Below are 23,773 nucleotides of genomic sequence, written 5' to 3'. Positions count from 1 at the left end.
AGCTTTGTTTTGTTCCTTGACTTGCCATTGCTTTTCACATGAAGATTTATTAGAAAAAGTAAGTAAACTTGATTTAATCCACATTTTCTTTCATAATAACAATTTTCAGAAATTGTTGGTTTGTTTGAATTAAGCAGAGGAAACATCTCTGAATATAAATCTGATTTATCTTCCCAGAACCGAGTAGTAAGGCAAAATCCCGGGGAAAGGAATTATCACATATTTTATGCACTGCTGGCAGGGCTGGAACATGAAGAAAGAGGTGAGTAAGTGACGGCAGCCGGGTAAGGCGGACTAGCAACTCATCTTCTATTTAAATAGATGTCAGTCAATGAGAAGACATCTATTTTAATGCTGACATTCCACCAGTAGCAATGAAATTTACATTATGCAAACACCAAAAAGATGCTGAATTTACAGTAGAGAGAAATAATAGAGGGAGAAAATTATCAATAGAGAAACCTTGAATTTTTTTTTTTGAGACTTGGTACATTTTTAATGTAAAGGACGTTTATGAAAAAAGACTTAACGTATTATACAGCTGGTTTTACTTTACAAAACTGCCCTGAATAAAGTTAATTTATAAATAGTTGATTTTTGGGCGGCTGTGGTGGCTCACACCTGTAATCCCAGTACTTTAAGAAGCCAAGGCAGATGGATCACTGGAGGTCAGGAGTTTGAGACCAGCCTGGCCAACATGGTAAAACCCCATCTCTGCTAAAAACACAAAATTAGCCAGGTGTGGTGGCATGCACCCGTAATCCCAGCTACTCAGGAGGCTGAGGCAGGAGAATCACTTGAACCTGGGAGGCAGAAGTTGCAGGGAGCTATTACACCACTGCCCTCCAGCCTGGGTGATGGAGCTAGGCTCCATCTCAAAAAAGAAGAAAGAAAAGATTTTTAAGAGAAAACAATAAAAGAAGATCCTCATCAGTTGTTCTTTCAGTAACATTTTTTAATCATCTCATTTAGTTTCACTAATCGTTTTCTATTTTCCCTAGATGATAATTAAGAAAGAACTTTATTATCTTTATGGGGGATTCTTAGGAGCAGAGAATTATATAAATATATACTTAAAAAAAATCAGAGTGAAAACTCTGAATTTCGTCTTGTCCTGGACAACTGTGACGTATTTTTCTGTCTTTCTGTAGAAGAATTTTATTTATCTACGCCGGAAAACTACCACTACTTGAATCAGTCTGGATGTGCGGAAGACAAGACAGTCAGTGACCAGGAATCCTTTAGGGAAGTTATTGTAAGTTACTTTTAAATTTTTTCCCTATTAAGAGTGACAGATTTCATTTTCTGTTTCAAAATAGTTTTTAAAATAGAAATAGAAGTAATTACATTTGGACCAGTGGATGAGAATAGGTATTTCCTTCTTGTTCCAAATCATAAGAAATACTGCCTTCCAGGCAGAAAGGGATTTGAGGAATCTGCTTTCTTTAGAAGATGAGTGAGCGTCTGTGTCATTCAAGGCAGATGGGCGGCTGACTTGGGACAGTGTGTTCAGAAAGTGTACCCTTCACCCCTAAAAAAACCCCCAGATCATGGGCTTCACTCTGGAGCCAGCAGATTCTCTATTTTGGGGCTTAGAAGTAAGATTTCTTTGAAAAACAGATTCTGTAGCTAAAAACAAATCTGCCAACCATTCGCCCAGGTGACTGTTGTAGAATATCGCTCCTTAGTTCAGCTAAAACTTGGTTCTTGTCACACGACCAGGAAAACATAGGCACATGTACACATTGAAGTGTGAGTAGATCAGGGTTTTATTGGGTGAAAGGGAAAAAAGAAAAACTCTCAGCAAAGCAAGAGGGGTTCCTGCTAACCAGCCGCCACCTCACAGATTGATTCCCAGGTCACTACAGGAGCAGAAGAGAGCAGCCTTCTCTTCCCCCATGGAAGAATTCCCCCTGGCCCCACCTACTTTTCCCCAGTGCTCCTGTCAGGCTGATTCCCAGGTCACTACAGGAGCAGAAGAGAGCAGGCATCTCTACCCCATGGCCCCACCCACTTCTCCCAGTGCGCATGCCCGGCTGATTACCAGGTCACCACAGGAGAGGAAGACTTCCCCGTGGCCCCACTTACTTCTCCCAGTGGGCATGTCAGGTTGATGCTCAGGTCCCTACAAGAGAGGAAGACTTCCCTGTGGCACCACCCACTTCCCCCAGTGCACATGTTAGGCTGAGTCCCAGGTCACTACAGGAGAGAAGACTTCCCTGTGGCTCCACCCATTTCCCCCAGTGCACTTGTCAGGCTCCAGTCCACTGTGGGCTTGCCCAGATAAGCCCTGGGCAGGTTTCCACATGGACACAAAAGCATCTGATGTAAACACTCTTGGGACGATCGGAGATTCTCCAGGGACTCCATTTTATCTGCCGAAGCATTTGGCTGTCTCACTGTTAAGGTATCATCCAGTCTTGGTGGCCTATGATAACCATTTCTGGTTGCATGAACAGTAGACATCTTGACTCTGCATTGTGGCATGCCACAGTCTCTTGTAAGGGCTTTGTTACAAGGTGTCTGCATTTAAGAAGCCGGGTCATTGAGCATTACGAACAGCCCCATCTGATCCGAATGTGGCCAGGAAATTTCATCATTGTGATCTTAAGTCCTTTCCCAGGGCCCTTATTAGAACAGTTAGGTGCAATGCACCTGGAATCGAGTCATTATCATTCTAATCATCACAAATGCAGCTGACATTTAGCAGCACTTACTGTTATGAACTTTATGTGGAGTTAACTTTCTAATCATTCTCAACAACCCCCTGAGTGTAGGAAGTATGGTTGTCTCCATTCTAACATTCAGAGAAGTTAGTGACCAGCCCAGCCTTACCCAGTACCTGATGGAGCCCATATCCATACACAGTCTAACTCCGAATCCTACACACTAAAGCAGGTACTACCTCCTTTCAGTGCACCTCGCATTCCTCCTCGTAGGCTGCAGCTGGAAGACTAACAGCTCTTTGTTCCATATTTCCTTTCATTCTCATAGATTATTTGTTAGAACTGCCTGTGGAATGAAATCAAAGTATATTTAACAAATGGATATAAATCATGCATCATTTCTCCATGGCTAACATATGTCTCCTTAAGTTGAAATGAAATTCCAGGCCGGGCATGGTGGCTCATGCCTGAAATCCCAGCACTTTGGGAGGCAGAGGCGGGAGGACCACCTGAAGTTGGGAGTTCATGACCACCCTGACCAACATGGAGAAACCCCATCTCTACTGAAAATACAAAATTAGCTGGGTGTGGTGGCGCATGCCTGTAGTCCCAGCTACTTGAGAGGCTGAGGCAGGAGAATCACTTGAACCTGGGAGGTGGAAGTTGCAGTGAGCCAAGATTGTGCCATTGCACTCCAGCCTGGACAACAAGAGCGAAACTCTGTCTCAAAAAAAAAAAAAATTAAATTAATAAATGAAAATGAAATTCCAAACAGACTGGGCTATAATACATGATTGTTTTCCCCTCTGCCTCCCTATTAAAGATGACACAATCTGCCATTTACAATGCAGAGTGGTTCCTCGTGACATGTCTCCTTTCTTTTAACCTGTTAACAAAAAGCCTCCCGCAGACAGCACCTTTCGGCATCTGCCTGAGGAGGGATGGCATTTGGCCTTGAACATTGGGTTTCATGAAGTATTTTTCTAAGTTTTAATTTTAATTTTGTTTTGCCTTCTAGACGTCTCACTACTCAAACCTTCTTCCATTGCCATTCGTTTATTACTGTCCTTGCTGAAAAGATGATGTTTAGAATACAGTCTCATTCTCATTTTTGAGGAGCAGGGCAAAAAAAGACTTGTCTCCATGTTTTTTCCTATTTTGTTCATTTCTTGTTTCTTTCTTGAAGTAAAGAACAATAATTGTGATAAAAGAATTCAGACATCAGGCGCGGTGGCTCACGCCTGTAATCCCAGCACTTTGGGAGGCCGAGGTGGGTGGATCACAAGGTCAAGAGATCAAGACCATCCTGGTCAACATGGTGAAACCCCGTCTCTACTAAAAATACAAAAAATTAGCTGGGCATGGTGGCACATGCCTGTAATCCCAGCTACTCAGGAGGCTGAGGCAGGAGAATTGCCTGAACCCAGGAGGCAGAGGTTGCGGTGAGCTGAGATCGCGCCACTGCACTCCAGCCTGGGTAACAAGAGCGAAACTCCGTCTCAAAAAAAAACAATTCAGACAGGATGGCTGATTATCCATGAGGCAGTGTCACTGCAGGTCCCATCACCTGTGAGCTCACTTGCTGGCCGCTAGGGAGCCCTTGGAGGTGGCAGCACCCTTGTCCTGAGAAGGCCCTAAGAAATCAGATACTCTGGTGGTGTCACTCTGTGTTCTTTCGGGACATCATTTTCCACTTCAGAACTCTCTGTCCTTTTTGTCAGCTACAAGTAAACTTTTGGAACTTGGCTTCCCTTTGAAGATTGCTAGCTTTTATTGCTAAATTGAAGTAATAGGTTTTGGCATTTGAAATTTGCTTTTATGACAAAAGGATATGTCAGTCATCTAGAAAGGAAGAGAAATGTATACATGAAATTGACATAATGAACGTAACACATTTATTCTAGCTAATACATTATACTTATAGAAGATATTTATAGATCCTTAAATATCTAATTTGCAATTACTTTTTAGTGTTAGTCTAGCAGGTGTATCAGTGAAAACTTAGCTGATGTTTATTAACATCACACACGTGACAGTTTTGCTGTAATAATAGCAAAATTTAACGTATTACGATTTAACCTTGTACTGGAAATTCCAAGCAGTGCAGCAAAAAAAGAAAAAAAAGTGTGATTTTTGGGAAAGAAGAAGGAAAATATATTCCTTTCTATATATAATATATCTCCTCCCAAACTTATGAGAATCAAGAATTGGGGGATAGGCAGGGTGCAGTGGGCTCACACCTGTAATCTCAGCACTTTGGGAAGCTGAGTGGGGCAGATCACTTGAGCAGAGGAGTTCAAGACCAGCCTGGGCAACATAGCAAAAACCCATCTCTACAAAAAAATACAAAAATTAACTGGGTGTGGTGGCACACATGTTTGATCCCAGCTACTTGGGAGGCTGAGTTGGGAGGGTGGCTTGTTTCTGGAAGATGGAGGTTACAGTGAGCCGAGATTATGTCACTGCACTTCAGCCTGAGCGACAGAGCCAGACCCCATCTCAAAAATAAAAAATAAGAAAAAGAGGCTGCGCGCAGTGGCTCACGCCTGTAATCCAGCACTTTGGGAGGCCGAGATGGGTGGATCACGAGGTCAAGAGATTGAGACCAGCCTGGCTACCATCATGAAACCCTGTCCCTACTAACAATACAAAAAACAGCCAGGCATGGTGGCCCACACTTGTAGTTCCAGCTACTTTGGAGGCTGAGGCAGGAGAATCGCTTGAACCTGGGAGGCCGAGGTTGTAGTGAACTGAGATTGCCCCACTGCACTCTACCCCGGCAACAGAGTGAGACTATGTCTCAAGAAAAAAGAAAAAGAATTGGGTCATGCCTGTGATCCCAGCATTTTGTGAGGCTGAGGTGGGCAGATCAGGAGGTCAGGAGATTAAGACCATCCTGGCCAACGTGGTGAAACCCCGTCTCTACTAAAAATACAAAAATTAGCTGGGCATGGTGGCACATGCTTCTAGTCCCAGCCACGTGGGCAGCTGGGGCAGGAGAATTGTTTGAACCAAGGAGGCGGAGGTTGCAGTGAGCCGAGATCCTGATTGCACCATTGCACTCTAGCCTGGTGACAGAACGAGACTCCGTCTCAAAAAAAAAGAATTGGGGAATAGTTTAAATAATTTGTTATACCCAGTACATAAGATCCATTGCTACAAGTAAAACTCATGCTTGAGTATATTTAATAACATAGAAAACTTTGCTTGTATAGGAGGGAGGAGTCAGCACTATATAATCTTTTTATTTAAAAAAATAAGCATGTTGTATAACATGTTTATAGCAATTCTATGTGTGGAAAAAAGATTGGAACACAGATACACCAAAAATGTTATTTCATGTGGCAGAATTCTGGGATTTTTTATTCTTTATCATTTTCTCTGTTACAATATTTTTACAATGAATGTATCGACTTTGACAGTTGTATGGCTGCTATATAACTATATTCCTAAAATTTCATTTTGTATAATGCAAGAATGTAGTCGTAAATGTCATTATCAATACCAGTGGGCCTGTCTCATGCTGGACTCTGCAGCCAAGAGTGACACAGACATGGTTAACAAGTGGCACTCACTACTCCTGGCTGAGGTTGATTTTTAAACATTCAGCATGTTTGTTTGAACACCTGCTGTGTGCCAGGCACTGTTTTAGACACTGGGGAGACTGCAGTGTACACATCAGATAGAGTCCCTGGCTTCTGCTGGAGAAATCAGATAGCATGCCTGCCTTCTGCTGGAGAAATGGAAAAGACTGAAACTGACATCACACTTAGGTTTTATGGAGTTCATCTTGTTCCACAAAGCTCCATTTCCCAGAGGTGGTGGAATCAAAGGAAGGAAAGAAACCACGTTCTTTTATATAAACAAAGTTTTCTATGTTATTAAATGTAATTTAGGTAATAAATTTGGGGCTCAAGGATAATTTGTTCACAGAATGTGTTATAGTGTAAGTGGAGAGAAATGATTTGTGTGACTTACTTATGAAAAGATCACTTTTGATGTTCATTTTTAGCTACAGAAAAAAAAAATAAGCTGGACACTGTGGCTCATACCTGTAATCCTAGCACTTTGGGAGGCTGAGGTGGACGGATCACTTGAGCCCAGGAATTTGAGACCAGCCTGGCAACCTGGTGAAACCCCGTCTGTTAAAAAAAAAATACCAAATGGCCAAGCATGGTGACTCATGCCTGTAATCCCAGCACTTTGGGAGACTAAGGCAGGCAGATCACCTGAGGTCAAGAGTTCGAGACCAGCCTGGCCAACATGGTGAAACCTCGTCTCTGCTAAAAAAGAAAAATTAGCCAGATATGGTGGCATGTGCCTGTAATCTCAGCTAAGAGGGAGGCTGAGGCAGGAGAACTGCTTGAACCCAAGAGGTGGAGGTTGAAGTGAACTGAGATCATGCTGTTGCACTCTAGCCTGGGTGACAGAGCAAGACTCTGTCTCAAAAAAATTAAAATAAAATAAACAAAATAAGCTGGGTGTGGTGGTGTACCTGTAGTCTCAGCTACCTTGGAGGTGCAAGGATTGCCTGAGCCCAGGAAGGTCGAGGCTGCAGTGAACCATGATTGTACCTTTGCACTCCAGCCTGGATGACAGAGTAAGACCCTGTCTCAAAAGCAAAATCAAACAAAAAACCATGTTTCTTTTTATCAACTTTAATGTCAGTGTATTCTGGCAATGGGACCTTTTTAAGAATTTTGCTTATTTCATTGAGAATTTGCCTTATTTATTTTTAAAATTTATCATTGGCTACAATAAACATTAGTATAAAAAAGTGTTTATGAGGTATTCTGAGCAGTTTTCTGAGAGACCTAGTTTTTCCTGGGGCAGAGGCAATGAACCCATGCTAAATTTCCTAGCCATTTCTTATACAGCCCTTCAAATTGCACCTTAAAGTGTTAGGTCAGGATGAAAAGCTATTTCAAGTCAGTAGTAACAACTAGTTTATTTTATTGCCTGCATTTGGCTCACCCAGATGGTGGCTGACGAAATGTGCATGAAGTAACAGAAGTCTTTGCTGAGTGATCATCTATTTATTCTTTTACTCCACAAATATTGAATGTTTACAGCGTGCCTGGCACTGATCAGGTCTGGGGTTTCCTGACTGCATGGGCCTTCCTGGGTGTATCAGTGGGGTTTGAATGGTGTGTGACCTTGTGTGTGCATGCATAAATTCATTCATCATGAGTCAGATTTTATTAAAATTTAAAGGATCAACTTTATACTTTAATTTTGCGAAAGTTGGAAATGTCAGTCTCTTTCAGTGTTGGAAAACTTGGGTGGTTGGCCAATTTTATATTATAACGTATTTTTAAAATAACATAATATTACTCAATAAAACAGCATTATGTAATAAATTATTATTGAGTTACTTATTTGTAATTTATTGTGCCCAAAATAGGCTTCCTGTTCAGACATACCATTTGCTGACTTCTTCTGAGATTCCTTTTTTTTTTTTTTTTGAGACTGAGTTTCACTCGTGTTGCCCAGGCTGGAGTACAGTGATGCAATCTCAGCTCACCGAAACCTCTGCCTCCTGGGTTCAAGCGATTTTCCTGCCTCAGCCTCGGAGTAGCTGGGATTGCAGGCATGCACCACCACGCCCGGCTAATTTTGTATTTTTAGTAGAGACAGGGTTTCTCCATGTTGGTCAGGCTGGTCTCAAACTCCCGACCTCAGGTGATCTGCCCGCCTCAGCCTCCTAAAGTGCTGGGATTAGAGGCATGAGCCATCTTGCCCAGCCGACTTCTTCCGAGATTCTTCGGAGGTACCTTAGCCTTCTCTGATGGTGACACTCCTTTGTTTCCAGTGTGACAAGCTGAGCTCCTTTTGTGCATGATGGTTGGGAACCTACCATGTATTTGTCACCCCTCCCCCCTCCACATTCACTTTCTTTTTTTTTTTTTTTTTGAGACTGAGTTTCACTCTTGTTACCCAGGCTGGAGTGCAATGGCGCGATCTCGGCTCACCGCAACCTCCGCCTCCTGGGTTCAAGCAATTCGCCTGCCTCAGCCTCCTGAGTAGCTGGGATTACAAGCACGCGCCACCATGCCCAGCTAATTTTTTGTATTTTTAGTAGAGACGGGGTTTCACCATGTTGACCAGGATGGTCTCGATCTCTTGACCTTGTGATCCACCCGCCTCGGCCTCCCAAAGTGCTGGGATTACAGGCGTGAGCCACCGCGCCTGGCCCACATTCACTTTCACAAGCATCTATTTTTTATGTGCTGAATCATACTGAGAATTTCCCTTTTTTTTTTTTTTAAGTTGTAAGGTCTAGGGTTGAAATATTAAAATAAGTATAGTAAGCCTTAAAGTGGCTGCTGTTGTCACAAGGGTGAAGATTGCTTACTGAAACAGATTGGAAATAGGAGAGTAAGAAACAATAAATAGAGACTTCTGCCCGCAGTTTTAGCATACATGTCTGCATTAGTGAGAACTGGTTGTAGACATTAATTTACCCCATGTTATGATTAATGCAGTTGCCACTTACCACGGCACTACTGACTGCTTACCCAGTCGCTTAGAGTTAGACTTGAAAGCAGAGAAGTCCACACATTTATTAATATAGTATGCATATTTATTTTTTTCATTTGCTTAAATATCGTTTTATACAATCTTTGTATTTTTTTTAGAACTTAACCAATAATTTTTATTTATGGGGTATGTGTCAATATTTTTTCTTTGGCAGTTAGAAATTTTCTACTACTTATTTCACTTTTTTTTTTTTTTTTTTTTGGAACAGGGTCCCACTCTGTTGCTCAGGCTGGAGCACACTGGTGTGATCATGGCTTGCTGCACCCTTGAACTCCTGGGCTCAAGGGATCCTCCTGCCTTGGCCTCCCAAGTAGCTAGGAGTACAGGTGTATGCCAGCATACTAGGCTAATTTTTATATTTTTTAAGAAATGGAGTTCTTGCTATGTTGCCCAGTTAGAAAATGTTTATATGTTAATTATGAATATGTCTTGTCATATATGAAGAAAACTTTAATCATAGAAAGGGAAAAATTTAACTCTTGTACAATGTGGGTGCTTTTTATTATTTTGCTCATAGCTGATATGGTCTTTAACACAATTTAAAAAGTCTTGAGAATAACAAATCATTTTGCATTTCCTAACCATATTTCTTTGCTTTTACCTTTTAGAAGAAGTCACTGATAAATATCTTTAAATTTGAATAATTATTTTCTCATAGGCTTTTTTTATTGATTAGGACTTGAGCAGTAGTTCTTATTCTTTGTGTCAGTTTCTGTTTGTATCCATGAAATGATTGCCTTCCCACCTTTAAGTAAGTCATGGTATTTTAATTTTTATAATCAACTTTATTGAGATATAATGAACACATAATAAAATGTGCCCATTTAAAGTATATGTGCTGACCAAATGAGGTGGCTCACGCCTGCAATCTCAGCACTTTGGGAGGCTGAGGTGGGTGGATCACGCAGTCAACAGATCAAGACCATCCTGGCCAACATAGTGAGACCCTGTCTCTACTAAAAATACAAAAAAAAATTAGCTGGGCGTGGTGGCGCGTGCCTATAGGCCCAGCTTCTCAGGAGGCTGAGGCAGGAGAATCATTTGAATCTGGGAGATGGAGGTTGCAGTGAGCTGAGATGGCGCCACCACACTCCACCCTGGGCGACACAGCGAGACTCTGTCTCAAAAAAAACAAAAAACAAAAAAAAAGTATACATTACAATGAATTTTGAATTTACACACCCATTTATCCACAACCATGATCAAGATAAAAGAGAATCTTACACCCCAAAAGTTTCTCTGTGCCCCTTCCCAGGCAATCTCAACTCTTCACACCTGACCCTAGGAAACTACTGATTTAGTCCTTCTAGTATACGGTTATCTTCTCTAGAGTCCCATGTAACTAAAAAATACACTATGTATTCTCCTGTGTCTAGCTTTCTCCAGCCATTCACGTGGCCCGTACCACTATTCATTGCATTCTTTGGTATTCCATTGACTAGACAGCGGTTTGTTTATCCATTCACCCATTGATTGTCTCATTTTTTTGTTGTAAAAATATTGCCAGCAGCTTTTAAAAAGACGTGATAGAATAGAATGTTCATGAGGCTGCCAACACTGTAAACTCGCAGTTAACCCTTAACAGTAACTATTGGAAATATTTTCAATTTTGTCGATTTTGTCAATTTTCTTCCCAGCTTGAATTTTAAAAATAATTATGGGTACAAAATAGCTTTTTTGCTTTTTTATAGAAAGCTACAGTAAATATAACTGTGTCTCCATATAATGTGCATAATTTTCTTTAAAAAGTATACAATAGGCTAGGTGCAGTGGTTCACACCTGTAATCCCAGTACTTTGGGAGACTGGGGTAGGCAGATCACTTGAGGTCAGGAGTTCGAGACCAGCCTGGCCAACATGGAGAAACCCCGTCTTTACTCAAAATACAAAATTAGCTGGGCATGGTGGCACATGCCTATAATCCCAGCTACTCGGGAGGCTGAGACAGGAGAATTGCTTGAACCTGGCGGGTGGAGGTTTCGGTGGGCTGAGATCATGCCACTGCACTCCAGCTTGGGCAACAAGAGTGAAACTCCATCTCAAAAAAAAAAAAAGTGGGCCGGGCGTGGTGGCTCATGCCTGTAATCCCAGCACTTTGGGAGGCCGAGGCGGGTGGATCACGAGGTCAAGAGATTGAGACCATCCTGGTCAACATGGTGAAACCCTGTCTCTACTAAAAATACAAAAAATTAGCTGAGCGTGGTGGCATGTGCCTGTAGTCCCAGCTAGGGCTGAGGCAGGAGAATTGCCTGAACCCAGGAGGCGGAGGTTGCGGTGAGCCGAGATGGCGCCATTGCACTCCAGCCTGGGTAACAAGAGCAAAACTCCGTCTCAAAAAAAAAAAAAAAAAAAAAAAAGTATACAATATTTATGTAACTTACTATATTTGACTTGTCTAATTGTAGAATAATTATTTTTTCTCTCTCAAAGTGTTAGTAAGGTAACAATGGTGGTGAATATTTTCTAAAGGTTTTTTTCCTGCTCTTGAAATTTTCCTGGAAACAAATTTTTAGCATTGAAATTATGGGAGATTATATAGATTTCTTTTTTTATGCCTTTATAAAGTAATAGAGTTGGGTGGATAATAATAAGTTCTTCACCAGGTACAGTGGCTTATGCCTGTAATCCCAGCAATTTGGGAGACCTAGGTACGCAGATTGCTGGTGCCCAGGAATTTGAGACTGGCCTGGGCAACATGGCAAAACCCCATCTCTCCTAAAAGTACAAAAAATGAGACAGGTGTGGTGGTTTCCACCTGTTACCCCAGCTACTGAGGAGGCTGAGGTGGGAGAATCACCTGAACCTGGGAGGTTGAGGCTGCAGTGAGCCGTGATCACCCACTGCACTCCAGCATAGATGATGGGAGAGACACCCTATATCAAAATAGTAATCGTAATCAATAATAGTAGTAAGTTCCTAGATTTGGGTCAGTTGGGCCAGACTTTGAACTTTGGTTGTGCAACCCTGAGAAAGTTATTGTTCTTTTCTGAACCTTTGTTGGTTTTTTTCTCAGATATGAAAATTCTAATATTATATACATATTATGTACATAGGGCAATTCTGTCAGATAACCATGTTGTTTTTCCAAAAAGATTATACTGATTTATAATACTAACAAGCAGTGTATAAATGTCTCTTTCCTGCCAATCTTTATCATTCCGAAATTTTTTGCTAATTTGACAGAACTGATTTCATATTCACCTTAATTTGTACATGTTCAATTTCTGGGAAGGAAAACAGTACTCTGGATTTGCATTTCTCCCTATTTTTGTCGATCATGTATATTTCAGTGGAGCTTTTCATTCCTTCTCTCTCCATTGTTTGCCTTTTTTTCCCTGCCTTTATTGCTTTTTCTTTATAAAGAAATTAATCTTGGCTGGGTGCAGTGGCTCATGCCTGTAATCCCAGCGCTTTGGGAGACTGAGGTGGGCAGATCACCTGAGGTCAGGAGTGTGAGACTAGCCTGGCCAACATGGTGAAACCTCATGTCTACTAAAAATACAAAAATTACCCAGTGTGGTGGTTCATGCCTGTAATTCCAGCGACTCAGGAGGCTGAAGCAGGAGAATCGCTTGAACCCGGGAGGCATAGGGTGTGGTGAGCCGAGATCGTGCACCACTGCACTCCAGGCCGGGCAAAACAGCGAGACTCCATCTCGAAAAAGAAATGGAACTTTTTGCAGTGTTAAATATCTGGTTGTTTCCTTTTGCAGTTTGTGTTGCTTCAGAGCAGTGCGTGGTTTCCTTCCCACTCTCCTGTGGTCCTTGTGTGGGTCCAAGTTCTTTTTGTAGGTCATTTTCATCCGTATTGCCAACAAGTCTGCCCCCAGGTTTGTGTGTATGTGTGTGTGGTTTTCTTTTCCTTTTTAGTAGCTTTTTTTTTTTTGGTCATAAGAATGCAGTTCCTCAGTCACAATAGAAAATGAGCAAATTTTAGACATGATTCAGAAAACACCTGGCTTCAGTTGTTGAGATAGTTGTTGGTAACAAATTCCTGTACGTGCTTATTTATTTTTATTTTTCCCCAAACAGCATTATGTTAATTTCCACTTAGCATCCTGAAGCCAAGATAAGACCTTAAAAAATTCTTTGGAGAAATTAAAAATAGAGATGTGATGATGACTGTCCAAGGAAGACAGGTCCAGATCTATTTAGATTTTCCATCAACATTTATTTAATTTTTTTTTTAAGAGCCAAGGTCTTAACTCTGTCACCCAGGCTGGAGTACACATGTGATCATAGCTCACTGTAACTTTGAACTCCTGGGTTCATGCAATACTCCTGCCTCAGCCACCAGGAGCTGGGACTATAGGTGTGCACCAACACACCTGGCTAATTTTTAAAAATTCTTGGCTAGGCATGGTGGCTTGCGCCTGTAATTCCAGCACTTTGGAAGGCTGGAATCATGTAAAAGAAGAAAGATAAAGAACTACAGCATGGGAGGATTGCTTGAGGCCAGGAGTTCGAGACCAGCCTGGACAACATAGTGAGACCCTCATCTCTACAAACAAAACGAAACAAAACAAAAACCCCTCTCCAAGTACTCCCTCTCCACATTTTTACATCTAAAGAATAACTTATTTTTTATTACGCTTTGTTAGATGTACAGAAAACTCTTTCTTTCTTTCTTTCTTTTTTTTGTGAGACAGTCTCGCTCTGTCACCCAGGCTGGAGTCCATTGGCACAGTCTCGGCTCATTGCAACCTCCACCTCCCGGGTTCAAGTGATTCTCCTGCCTCAGCTTCCTGAGTAGCTGGGACTACAGGCACATGCCAACATGCCAGGCTAATTTTTTTATTTTTAGTACAGATGGGGTTTCACCATGTTGGCTGAGATGGTCTCGATCTCCTGATCTCGTGATCCACCTGCCTCAGCCTCCCAAAGTGCTGGGATTACAGGCATGAGCCACCGTGCCCAGCCTAGAAAACTTTTTTTATCATTGTCATGACTCTGACTCCCTGAGGTAATTCTTCTGTACCATATGTAGGAGGCTTATATGTAAGGCAGACACTGTGTTTATTTCATTGATTATCTCTGAGCATACTGTAGTTCTTTATCTTACTTCCTTTATGTGTACTATGTAAAGTCTTCATCATTTTAAAAGTGAGTGGTTATGGGCTGGGTGTGGTGGCTCATGCCTGTAATCCCAGCACTTTGGGAAGCCAAGGTGGGCAGATCAGTTGAGGTCAGAAGTTTGAGACCAGCCTGAACAATATGGTGAAACCCAGTCTCTACTAAAAATGCTAAAAAAAAAAGTTAGCTGGACTTTGTGGCATGCTTCTGTAATCCCAGCTACTCGGGAGGCTGAGGCATGAGAATCGCTTGAACCCAGGAGGCAGAGGTTACAGTGAACCGAGATCATGCCACTGTACTCCAGCCTGGGTGACAGAGCGAGACTCTTGTCTCAAAAAAAAAAAAAAAAAAAGTGAGTGGTTATGCATCTATTTTTTGTTTCCTTGGCTTTTGTTTTTTGGTTGTTTGTTTGCTTTTTTTTTCTTCTGAGACGAAATCTCACTCTGTTGCCCAAGCTGGAATGCAGTGGCGCGATCTCAGCTCGCTGCAACCTCCACCTCCTGGGTTCAAGTGATTCTCCTGCCTCAGCCTCCCAAGTAGCTAGGACTACAGGCGCAACCATGCCTGACTAATTTTTTTTTTTTTTTTGAGACAGAGTTTCACTCTTGTTACCCAGGCTGGAGTGCAATGGCGCCATCTCGGCTCACCGCAACCTCCGCCTCCTGGGTTCAGGCAATTCTCCTGCCTCAGCCTCCTGAGTGGCTGGGATTACAGGCACGCACCACCATGCCCAGCTAATTTTTTTTTTGTATTTTTAGTAGAGACGGGGTTTCACCATGTTGACTGGGATGGTCTCGATCTCTTGACCTCATGATCCACCCGCCTCAGCCTCCCAAAGTGCTGGGATTACAGGCGTGAGCCACTGCGCCCGGCCCCCCTGGCTAATTTTTGTATTTTTAGTAGAGGTGGGGTCTCACTATGTTGGCCAGGCTGATCTTGACCTCCTGACCTCATGATCCACTGCCTCGGTCTTCCAAAGTGCTGGGATTACAGGTGTGAGCCACCGTGCCCTGTCTGTTTCCTTGCCTTTTGAATAACATCTAGTCATTTTATATTGTCAGGGGTATTCTACATTTTCTTCAGTGAGAAAAAAACAACATAAAATTAAATGCATTTGTTTTCTTCTAGATGGCAATGGACGTGATGCAGTTCAGCAAGGAGGAAGTTCGGGAAGTGTTGAGGCTGCTTGCGGGTATACTGCATCTTGGGAACATAGAATTTATCACTGCTGGTGGGGCGCAGGTTTCCTTCAAAACAGGTAAGATTATGCCTGCCTGCCCTCCTCCCTCCCTTTGTTCCTTGTTTGTTCCTCACAGGAAACTTAAACCTAAATTATTGACTGTCTGGCCTTTTAGAGAGAAAATTCTGGCCAGGCGCTGTGGCTCTTGCCTGTAACCCTAGCACTTTGGGAGGTGAAGGCAGGCAGATTGCTTGAGCCCACAAGTTCGAGACTAGCCAGGGCAATATAGCCAACCCCATCTCTACTAAAAATACAAAAATTAGCCAGGCATGATGGCGGGCCCCTGTAATCCCACCTGCTCAGGAGGCTGAGGTTGGAGGATCACCTGAGCCCCTGAAAGTCGAGGCTGCAATGAACTGAGATGACGTCACTTCACTCCAGTCTGGGTGACAGTGAGATCATGTCTCAAAAAAAGAAAAGAGAGAGAGAGAGAAAATGTTCTGACTCCTTTAATAGAGCTCTACAGAATGTTAGCTATATCAGATATGAAGTATCAGTTAAGAAAGGCTCAGAGTGTATGAAAAGTTACTAGTGAATTGGGATAGCAGCTGTATTCTCTTTCTTACAAAGAAAGAAGGAAAATGAGTCAAATATGTGGAAATGTGAGCAACCAGGAATCGACATAGGAAAGTGTTGAGAGTCAGGTGGCATAGTCCTGTTGAGTGCTGGCGTGGTAAGACCCTTTGTCTTGCAAGCCAGGATGATGGGTTCATAGCCCTTCTCTGCCTCATGCTGTTTCCTGTGTTATTTATCCCCGAACACTCGTGACTTCTCACCTGTACAGTGTCTCAGAGATTTGCTGTCAAGATAAAATGAGTTAGCTGGGTGCAGTAGCTCACGCTTGTAATCCCAACACTTTGGGAAGCCAAGGTGGGTGGATCACAAGATCAGGTGTTTGAGACCAGTGTGGCCAAATGCTGAAACCCCATCTCTACTAAAAATACAAAAATTAGCTGGGCATGGTGGTGGGTGCCTGTAGTCCCAGCTACTCAGGAGGCTGAGGCAGGAGAATTGCTTAAACCCGGGAGGCGGAGGTTGCAGTGAGCCAAGATAGCACCACTGCACTCCAGCCTGGGCGACAGAGTGAGACTCTGTTTAAAAAGAAAAAATGAGTTAATAAACATATAGCTATGTCAGTTGTCATTTTGCTAGAGTGATTTATGTATTTAATTTTTAAAACTTTTCTGATGGAAGCAATAGGTGAGGTCATGGAAGTTGGAAATTGGATAAGTTCAAGTTCAGAATGGTTCTAGAGAAGCCTAGTACTGTGGGTCAGTAATTCTCAAATGTCTGGTTCTACCCGGCACCTCTTAATAAAATTCTCAAAAATCATAGAACCCGAGAGCTTTTGTTTATGTGGGATGTATCTGTTGATGTTTACCACATTGAAAGTTAAAACTTTTTGGCTGGGCACAGTGGCTCATGCTTGTAATCCTAGCACTTTGGGAGGCTAAGGCAGGTGGATCACTTGAGATCAGGAGTTCAAGACCAACCTGGCCAACACGGTGAAACCCTGTGTCTACTAAAAATACAAAAATTAGCCAGGTTTGGTGGTGCACGCCTGTAATCTCAGCTACTTGGGAGACTGAGGCATGAGAATCTGTTGAACTTGGGAGGCGGAGGTTGCAGTGAGCCAAGATCACGCCAGTGTACTATATAGCCTGAGTGACAAAGTGAGACTCTGTCTCAAAAAAAAAAAATGTTTTAACTCAAGCAAGAGAATCGTTTGAACTTAGGAGTCGGAAGTTGCAGTGAGCTGAAATCGCGCTGCTGCTGCATTCCACCCTAGCGACAGAGCAAGACTCTATCTCGGAAAAAAAAAAAGAAAGTTGGGTTGTCGTACCTCTTCTGCATTTAATTTGTTGAAATACCTCATGTTATGTAGCCTTTGAAATACTCTTCTGTATACTGGTGAGAGAATGAGAGTGAAAAAAGCAGATAACATCTTAGTGTTATTAATGAAAGTAGTAGGCAGGGCACGGCGGCTCACACCTGTAATCCCAGCATTTTGGGAGGCCAAGGCAGGCAGATAGCTTGCGGTCTGGAGTTCAAGACCAGCCTAGCCAACATGCTCAAACCCTGTCTCTATTAAAAATACTCAGGAGGCTGAAGCAGGAGAATCACTTGAACCTGGGAGGTCGAGGTTGCAGTGAGCCGAGATGATGCCACTGCACTCCAGCCTGCTCTACAGAGTGAGACTCCATCTCAAAAAAAAGAAAAAAAAGAAAGAAATTAGTTGCAAACTTCTGACAGGATCCTGGGGACACCCATGGGATTAGCAGACCTCACTTATCCAAGCTCAAGGCTCTATGCTACTAGCCTAGGATTCACCAGGGGACGGAATAACTTAGCAATAACACGCAGTCTCTAAACTCTGCCTGGGGGATTCAGGAGCGTTCTCTGCATGAAGGTATCGCTGAGGGTGGTTAGCTTTTTGGGGGCAGTGGGTTTTCACCTTTGTCTTATTCTCTGTTTGCAGCTTTGGGCAGATCTGCAGAGTTACTTGGGCTGGACCCAACACAGCTCACAGATGCTCTGACCCAGAGATCAATGTTCCTCAGGGGAGAAGAGATCCTCACGCCTCTCAGTGTTCAACAGGTACTCATGGTTTGCCAGCCAATCTTGCCTTATGAAACACTCCTGGGTTTTCAGATCCATAGGTTTGATTTAAATATATAACCGTAATAACAGTTATATTATAACTGAAATATAGTAATAACTGTTCAAATGACTTTGGTTCATGATCAAAATAAAGAAGACACCCAAGGATTGGGAATAGGCAAAGCTATTGAGTTGTTGTCTAATTGTCTAAAACAACATGTAATTGTTGTTTAAGAGGATGGGTCGAATGCAGATTGCCTGACTTTGAACTTGACCCTTCTACTTATTACTGTGTGTTCTTGGGAAGTTTATTCACTATACCTCAGTTTTCTCCTCTAAGACAAGGGTAATTATCATTCCTAATTCATAGGATTCTTGTAAGAATAAAAACAACAAATATATGCTGAGCATTTAATGTCCAGTACAGAGTAAGCACTAAATAAATATTAGCTATAACAATAATGTGTTATTATTAAGAAAACTGTGTAACAATATGTTGTATTTATTTTTGCCTCTGCTACTACCTTGAGCTGATGTGTATTTGCTGGCTCTTGTATTAGGGGTCTCTTAGAGGGACAGAATTAATATGATAGATAGACAAATAGACAGACAAATAAAGGGGAGTTTATTTAGTATTAACTTACACAATCACAAGGTCCCACGATAGTCAGTGTGCAAGCTGAGAAGAAAGGAGAGCCAGTCCAAGTCCCCAAACTGAAGAACTTGGAGTCTGATGTTTAAGGGCAGGAAGCACCTAGCACGGGAGACAGATGGGGGCTGGGAGGCTAGGCCCATGTCTCCTTTTCATGTTTTTCTGCCTGCTTTATGTTCCCTGGAAGCAGATTATGTTGTGCACACCAGATTAAGGGTGGATGTGCCTTCCCCAGCCCACTGACTCAGATGTCACCCACACAGATGCGCCCAGGATTCATACTTCGTATCCTTCAGTCCAATCAAGTTGACAGTATTCACCATCACACTCTTCTAATATGTTTTTAATTGGACAAATAAAAATGCTGACCATATTATGAAGAAAAACTTCGTAAATACAAAGTAAAATGGAAAATGAGAAAATAAAAAAACTCACATCTTAGTTATTGTTTAAACCTGGTAACATTTGTACCTGTATATATGCTTTAGAGTCTTTTGTATAACTCAACATAGAAAGTTGAGTTTGGAATCCCGGTATTTAATCTTAACAGAAAGTAAATATGTGAGCTCCAGTGTTTTTTTTTTTTTTTTTTTAAGACAGAGTCTTGTTCTATCACCAGGCTGGAGTGCAGTGGCGCCATCCTGGCCCACTGCAACTTCTGTTTTCCAGTTTCAAGCAATTCTTAGCCTCAGCCTCCCAAGTAGCTGGGACTGCAGACACAAACCACCACAACTGGCTATTTTTTGTATTTTTAGTAGAGACAGGGTTTCACCATGTTGGCCAGGACGGTCTCGATCTCTTGACCTTGTGATCGGCCTCCCAAAGTGCTGGGATTACAGGTGTGAGCCACTGCACCCGGCTATGAGCTCTAGTTTGTCTTTAGATACTGTCCTTTCCTAAGTGGTATTGACTGACTTTGCTCTGGAGGCCCAGATGCCATGCTAGTCTTGTGCTTGTCTCTCGAGTGGGGCAGGATGGCCTTGCCTGTCTGGGGTGCCTGGGGTCAGCTGAGTCTGTGCCGCTTCCTCTCCCACAGGCAGTAGACAGCAGGGACTCCCTGGCCATGGCTCTGTATGCATGCTGCTTTGAGTGGGTGATCAAGAAGATCAACAGCAGGATCAAAGGCAACGAGGACTTCAAATCTATTGGCATCCTTGACATCTTTGGATTTGAGAACTTTGAGGTAGGCTTCCTAACAGTGCAGCACATGAATTCTCTTCTGTCCATGATTAGCTGCTATTGAACAAATCTCTGTAAAGAAATTTTTTTTTTGATGGAGCCTCACTCTGTCTCCCAGGCTGGAGTGCAGTGGCGCATCTCAGCTCACTGCAACCTCCACCTCCACATCCTGCTAATTTTTTTGTATTTTTAGTAGAGATAAGGTTGCACCATGATGGCCAGGCTGGTCTTGGACTCCTGACCTCAGGTGATCTGCCCACCTCAGCCTCCCAGAGTGCTGGGATTACAGGTGTGAGCCATCGCACCACGCAACAAGCATTGATACTTTTCTTTGCAGATCTGTTTTTTGTCTCTCCTTCACCTTTCCATATAATAGTGAGTGCGCTAAAGATACTTACCGAATGCTTTCCCTCCTTAGGTTAACCACTTTGAACAGTTCAATATAAACTATGCAAATGAGAAACTTCAGGAATACTTCAACAAGCATATTTTTTCTTTAGAACAACTAGAATATAGCCGGTAAGCACTCATAGAATTCCATTTTAATTTTCTTAAAGCAGCAACTAGATTAGATAGTTTCAAAGCTATGTTTTCATTTAACTTGGCTCTTTTAAATCTTTCTACAGGGAAGGATTAGTGTGGGAAGATATTGACTGGATAGACAATGGAGAATGCCTGGACTTGATTGAGAAGGTAATGTATTTTTGAAGAATGGTTATAGTCCCAAGGGTGTCCAGCTGGGCTGATTCATATGTATGGGAACAAAATAACCTGCGCCAACACGCACATCAAAGATGTGAATGTTTAGAACACAATGGACCATTTGGAAACATAGATGTAAATGTGCAAGGTTGAATTTAAATACTTGGCTGCTTCAAACCTATTGTCTTACTGAACTCAGTATTTTAGAATCAACAGTGTGTGTGAATTGGCTTCCCTTAGATTTTAAATCGGAAGAAAAGTCTTGCCAGTACCGATATAGATTTGCCCATTTTAAAAGTTTTATCCACAAAATTGCAATGGGTTCAATTTTTTTTTAAGGATTTATATAGAACTTAAATTAATTGGTTTTCTCTATAGTGTATCATTATGGATTTTCCAATCAAGAAATTACCATGCCTTTTCTTTTTACCACTCATTTGATAGAGAGTAGAAAAGAGCTAAAATAGTTTAGGAGGCAGACATTCAACTTTCTTTTTTTTTTTTTTTTGAGACAGAGTCTCACTCTGTCACCCAGTGGACAGTGTGAGTCTCACTCCACTGTCCAGTGGCATAATCTTGGCTCACTGCAACCTCCATCTCCCAGATTCGAGCGATTCTCCTGGCTCAGCCTCCCCAGTAGCTGGGATTATAGGTGTGTGCCACCCTGCTCAGCTAATTTTTTTGTATGTTTAGTAGAAACAGGGTTTCACTGTGTTGACCAGGCTGGTCTCAAACTCCTGACCTCAAATGATCCACCTATCTCGGCCTCCCAAAATACTGGGATTACAGGCATGAGCCACCGTGCACCCAGCCACATTCAACTTTTAATTCATTTCTTCTTTCTCTTCTTTCTTCTAGAAACTTGGCCTCCTAGCCCTTATCAATGAAGAAAGCCATTTTCCTCAAGCCACAGACAGCACGTTATTGGAGAAGCTACATAGTCAGCATGCTGTATGTGGAAACCTGCCAATTCCTAATCACATCGGAGTAGCACATCTGTGGGCTAGGGTCATAAACTAGACATGTCAGTCCATTGGCCCAACTGTGCCTCCCACATTGAACTTTCATTCTCAAACCAAAGCTGTTCACCTACTACTAGAACTAAATTGAAATAAGCAAAAGGGTTAGATTTGGGGCTACTTGTCAGAATGCCCAAGTTTATTTAGAGAACTTAAAATTGTTAATCTATTACAATGACACAGTTGAGAGTTAACATAGTTTTTATAAAGTAGACTGTATGTCGTGTACTGAAACTCAGATCCGTAGCAAGTTTGGAAATGATTTTCACTATCTGTTGTGTTTAGCATTCTCTGGAAGTCAAAGGAAATCAGTGAGTGAAATAAGGCATTGTATTTTTTTTTTTTTTTTTTTTAGAATAATCACTTTTATGTGAAGCCCAGAGTTGCAGTTAACAATTTTGGAGTGAAGCACTATGCTGGAGAGGTAACTTTTTATTAAGATACCTATTGATATTTGCCTGTTTGGTATTCAGAGAAAACAGAAGTTTCAGAAGCTAATCGTGAATTTATTGGACTGGACATAGTGGCTCACGTGAGCCTGTAGTCCCAGTACTTTGGGAGGCTGAGGCAGGAGGATCAGTTGAGGCCAGGAGTTTGAGACAAGCCTGGGCAGCATAGATATAAAAAATATCTACATGATATTTTTTTAAGAAATTAACCTGGCATGGTGACACATCTGTTGTCCTAGCTGTTCTGGATACTGAGGTGCGAGGATTGCTTGGGCCTAGGAAATTGAGGCTGCAGTGAGCTATGATCATGTCACTGCACTTCAGCCTGGGCAATAGAGCAAGATCCTGTCTCTTAAAAAATAAATAAATAAATGTATTGGAATTATTTTCTTTTGTGGATCTTTCAAGGAAGTTGCTTGTGACCCGAAACTATTCTCTCAGTCAGTTTACTCCTTTCTTATTTCTTAAAACTAGGTGCAATATGATGTCCGTGGTATCTTGGAGAAAAACAGAGATACATTTCGAGATGACCTGCTCAACTTGCTAAGAGAAAGCCGGTATGCCAGTCTTCTCCCTGGGAAGTCTGTAGCAGGCAAAGGAATATTTGTGCAAATGTTCTTAATTCACAAATACAGAACAAATTACTATTACATAAGAAACTTAAAATTGTTTTCCCCAGGTAATATTTCATCAGTAAAATGACTCAAAAGTATAATATAATAATACAAGCAAGATCGGGCACGGTGATTCACGTCTGTAATCTCAGCACTTTGGGAGGCCAAGGATGGCAAATCACATGAGGTCAGGAGTTTGAGACTAGCCTGGCCAACATGGTGAAACCTCATCTCTACTAAGAATACAAAAATTAGCTGGTCATTTTTTTGTGCCTGTAATCCCACCTACACGGGAGGCTGAAACAGGAAACTCGCTTGAACCTGGGAGGCAGAGATTGCAGTGAGCCGAGATTGTGCCATTGCAGTCCAGCCTGGGTGACGAGTGAAACTCTTGCCTCAAAAAATAGATACATAAATAAAATAATAATAATACAATCAATGATGCAGTTTAGTGGGCTACTGAAATAAACCGCGGAGGCATAGGTAACCTACTATTAATCCTCTTATGCAGATGAAGAAACTGAGGCTTTAACTAAAGCTGTTAAGTGACTTCCCCAAGACCTCTCAACTGGTAGCCAGTGACCCATCAAGCCCAGTTTTGATCTGGTCTGGTTGGCTTGAGAACCTAAGGTCTTAAGCAGTGTGACCTGCTTTCTTCACAGGGAGCTTTGAGCTGTGTGTTAAGTTGGTTTCAGCCTTGGTTTTGCAGAACTCCTATGTCTCTAGTTAGTAAGGAATGTCAAAGAAAGTAAACACATCTTAATTCAGCTATAATTATAAATTTATTACATATTCATTTATTCATTCATGAATTATAACTTTACACCATTAAATCAATAAAGAAAACAGGCAGAAACTTTCAGTGATTAGTTTAGATATTTATATGTATTAGTCCAAGAAGTGTCCTATTTTTAGAGGCTTTATAAGAGGGAAAGATGTTAGGGAAAAAACCCTTGCCTGAAAGCTTTCAGTGCCTGCATTGGATCTGGTAGGAATCTGTAACAAAAACACATTTTTAATATCTAAGGAAGGAAAGTAGC

The 23,773-nt window shown here is 42.0% G+C and overlaps 1 protein-coding gene across 4 annotated transcripts in view; it reads left to right on the top strand.

The window, feature by feature from the left end:
- MYO10 (myosin X) overlaps nucleotides 1-23,773 on the top strand; it is a 272,693-nt gene that overhangs the window by 149,945 nt on the left and 98,975 nt on the right. For 3 of the 4 annotated variants that reach the window (XM_064375881.1, XM_064375883.1, XM_064375884.1), the window contains 11 exons: nucleotides 45-58; nucleotides 178-262; nucleotides 1,152-1,255; nucleotides 15,406-15,535; nucleotides 17,997-18,115; nucleotides 19,807-19,953; nucleotides 20,368-20,468; nucleotides 20,576-20,642; nucleotides 21,510-21,602; nucleotides 22,026-22,094; nucleotides 22,594-22,676. In XM_064375881.1, coding sequence (XP_064231951.1) covers nucleotides 45-58; nucleotides 178-262; nucleotides 1,152-1,255; nucleotides 15,406-15,535; nucleotides 17,997-18,115; nucleotides 19,807-19,953; nucleotides 20,368-20,468; nucleotides 20,576-20,642; nucleotides 21,510-21,602; nucleotides 22,026-22,094; nucleotides 22,594-22,676 — 1,012 coding nt within the window. The remainder of the gene's footprint in view (nucleotides 1-44; nucleotides 59-177; nucleotides 263-1,151; nucleotides 1,256-15,405; nucleotides 15,536-17,996; nucleotides 18,116-19,806; nucleotides 19,954-20,367; nucleotides 20,469-20,575; nucleotides 20,643-21,509; nucleotides 21,603-22,025; nucleotides 22,095-22,593; nucleotides 22,677-23,773) is intronic. The other variant, XM_064375882.1, reaches the window with a different exon arrangement.

This window comes from Aotus nancymaae, unplaced genomic scaffold, assembly GCF_030222135.1.
Source record: "Aotus nancymaae isolate 86718 unplaced genomic scaffold, 86718_ANA_hifiasm-v0.15.2.pri h1tg000014l, whole genome shotgun sequence".
In the NCBI taxonomy this organism is placed as follows: domain Eukaryota; kingdom Metazoa; phylum Chordata; class Mammalia; order Primates; family Aotidae; genus Aotus; species Aotus nancymaae.
This window is presented reverse-complemented; position numbering and strand designations above follow the sequence as displayed.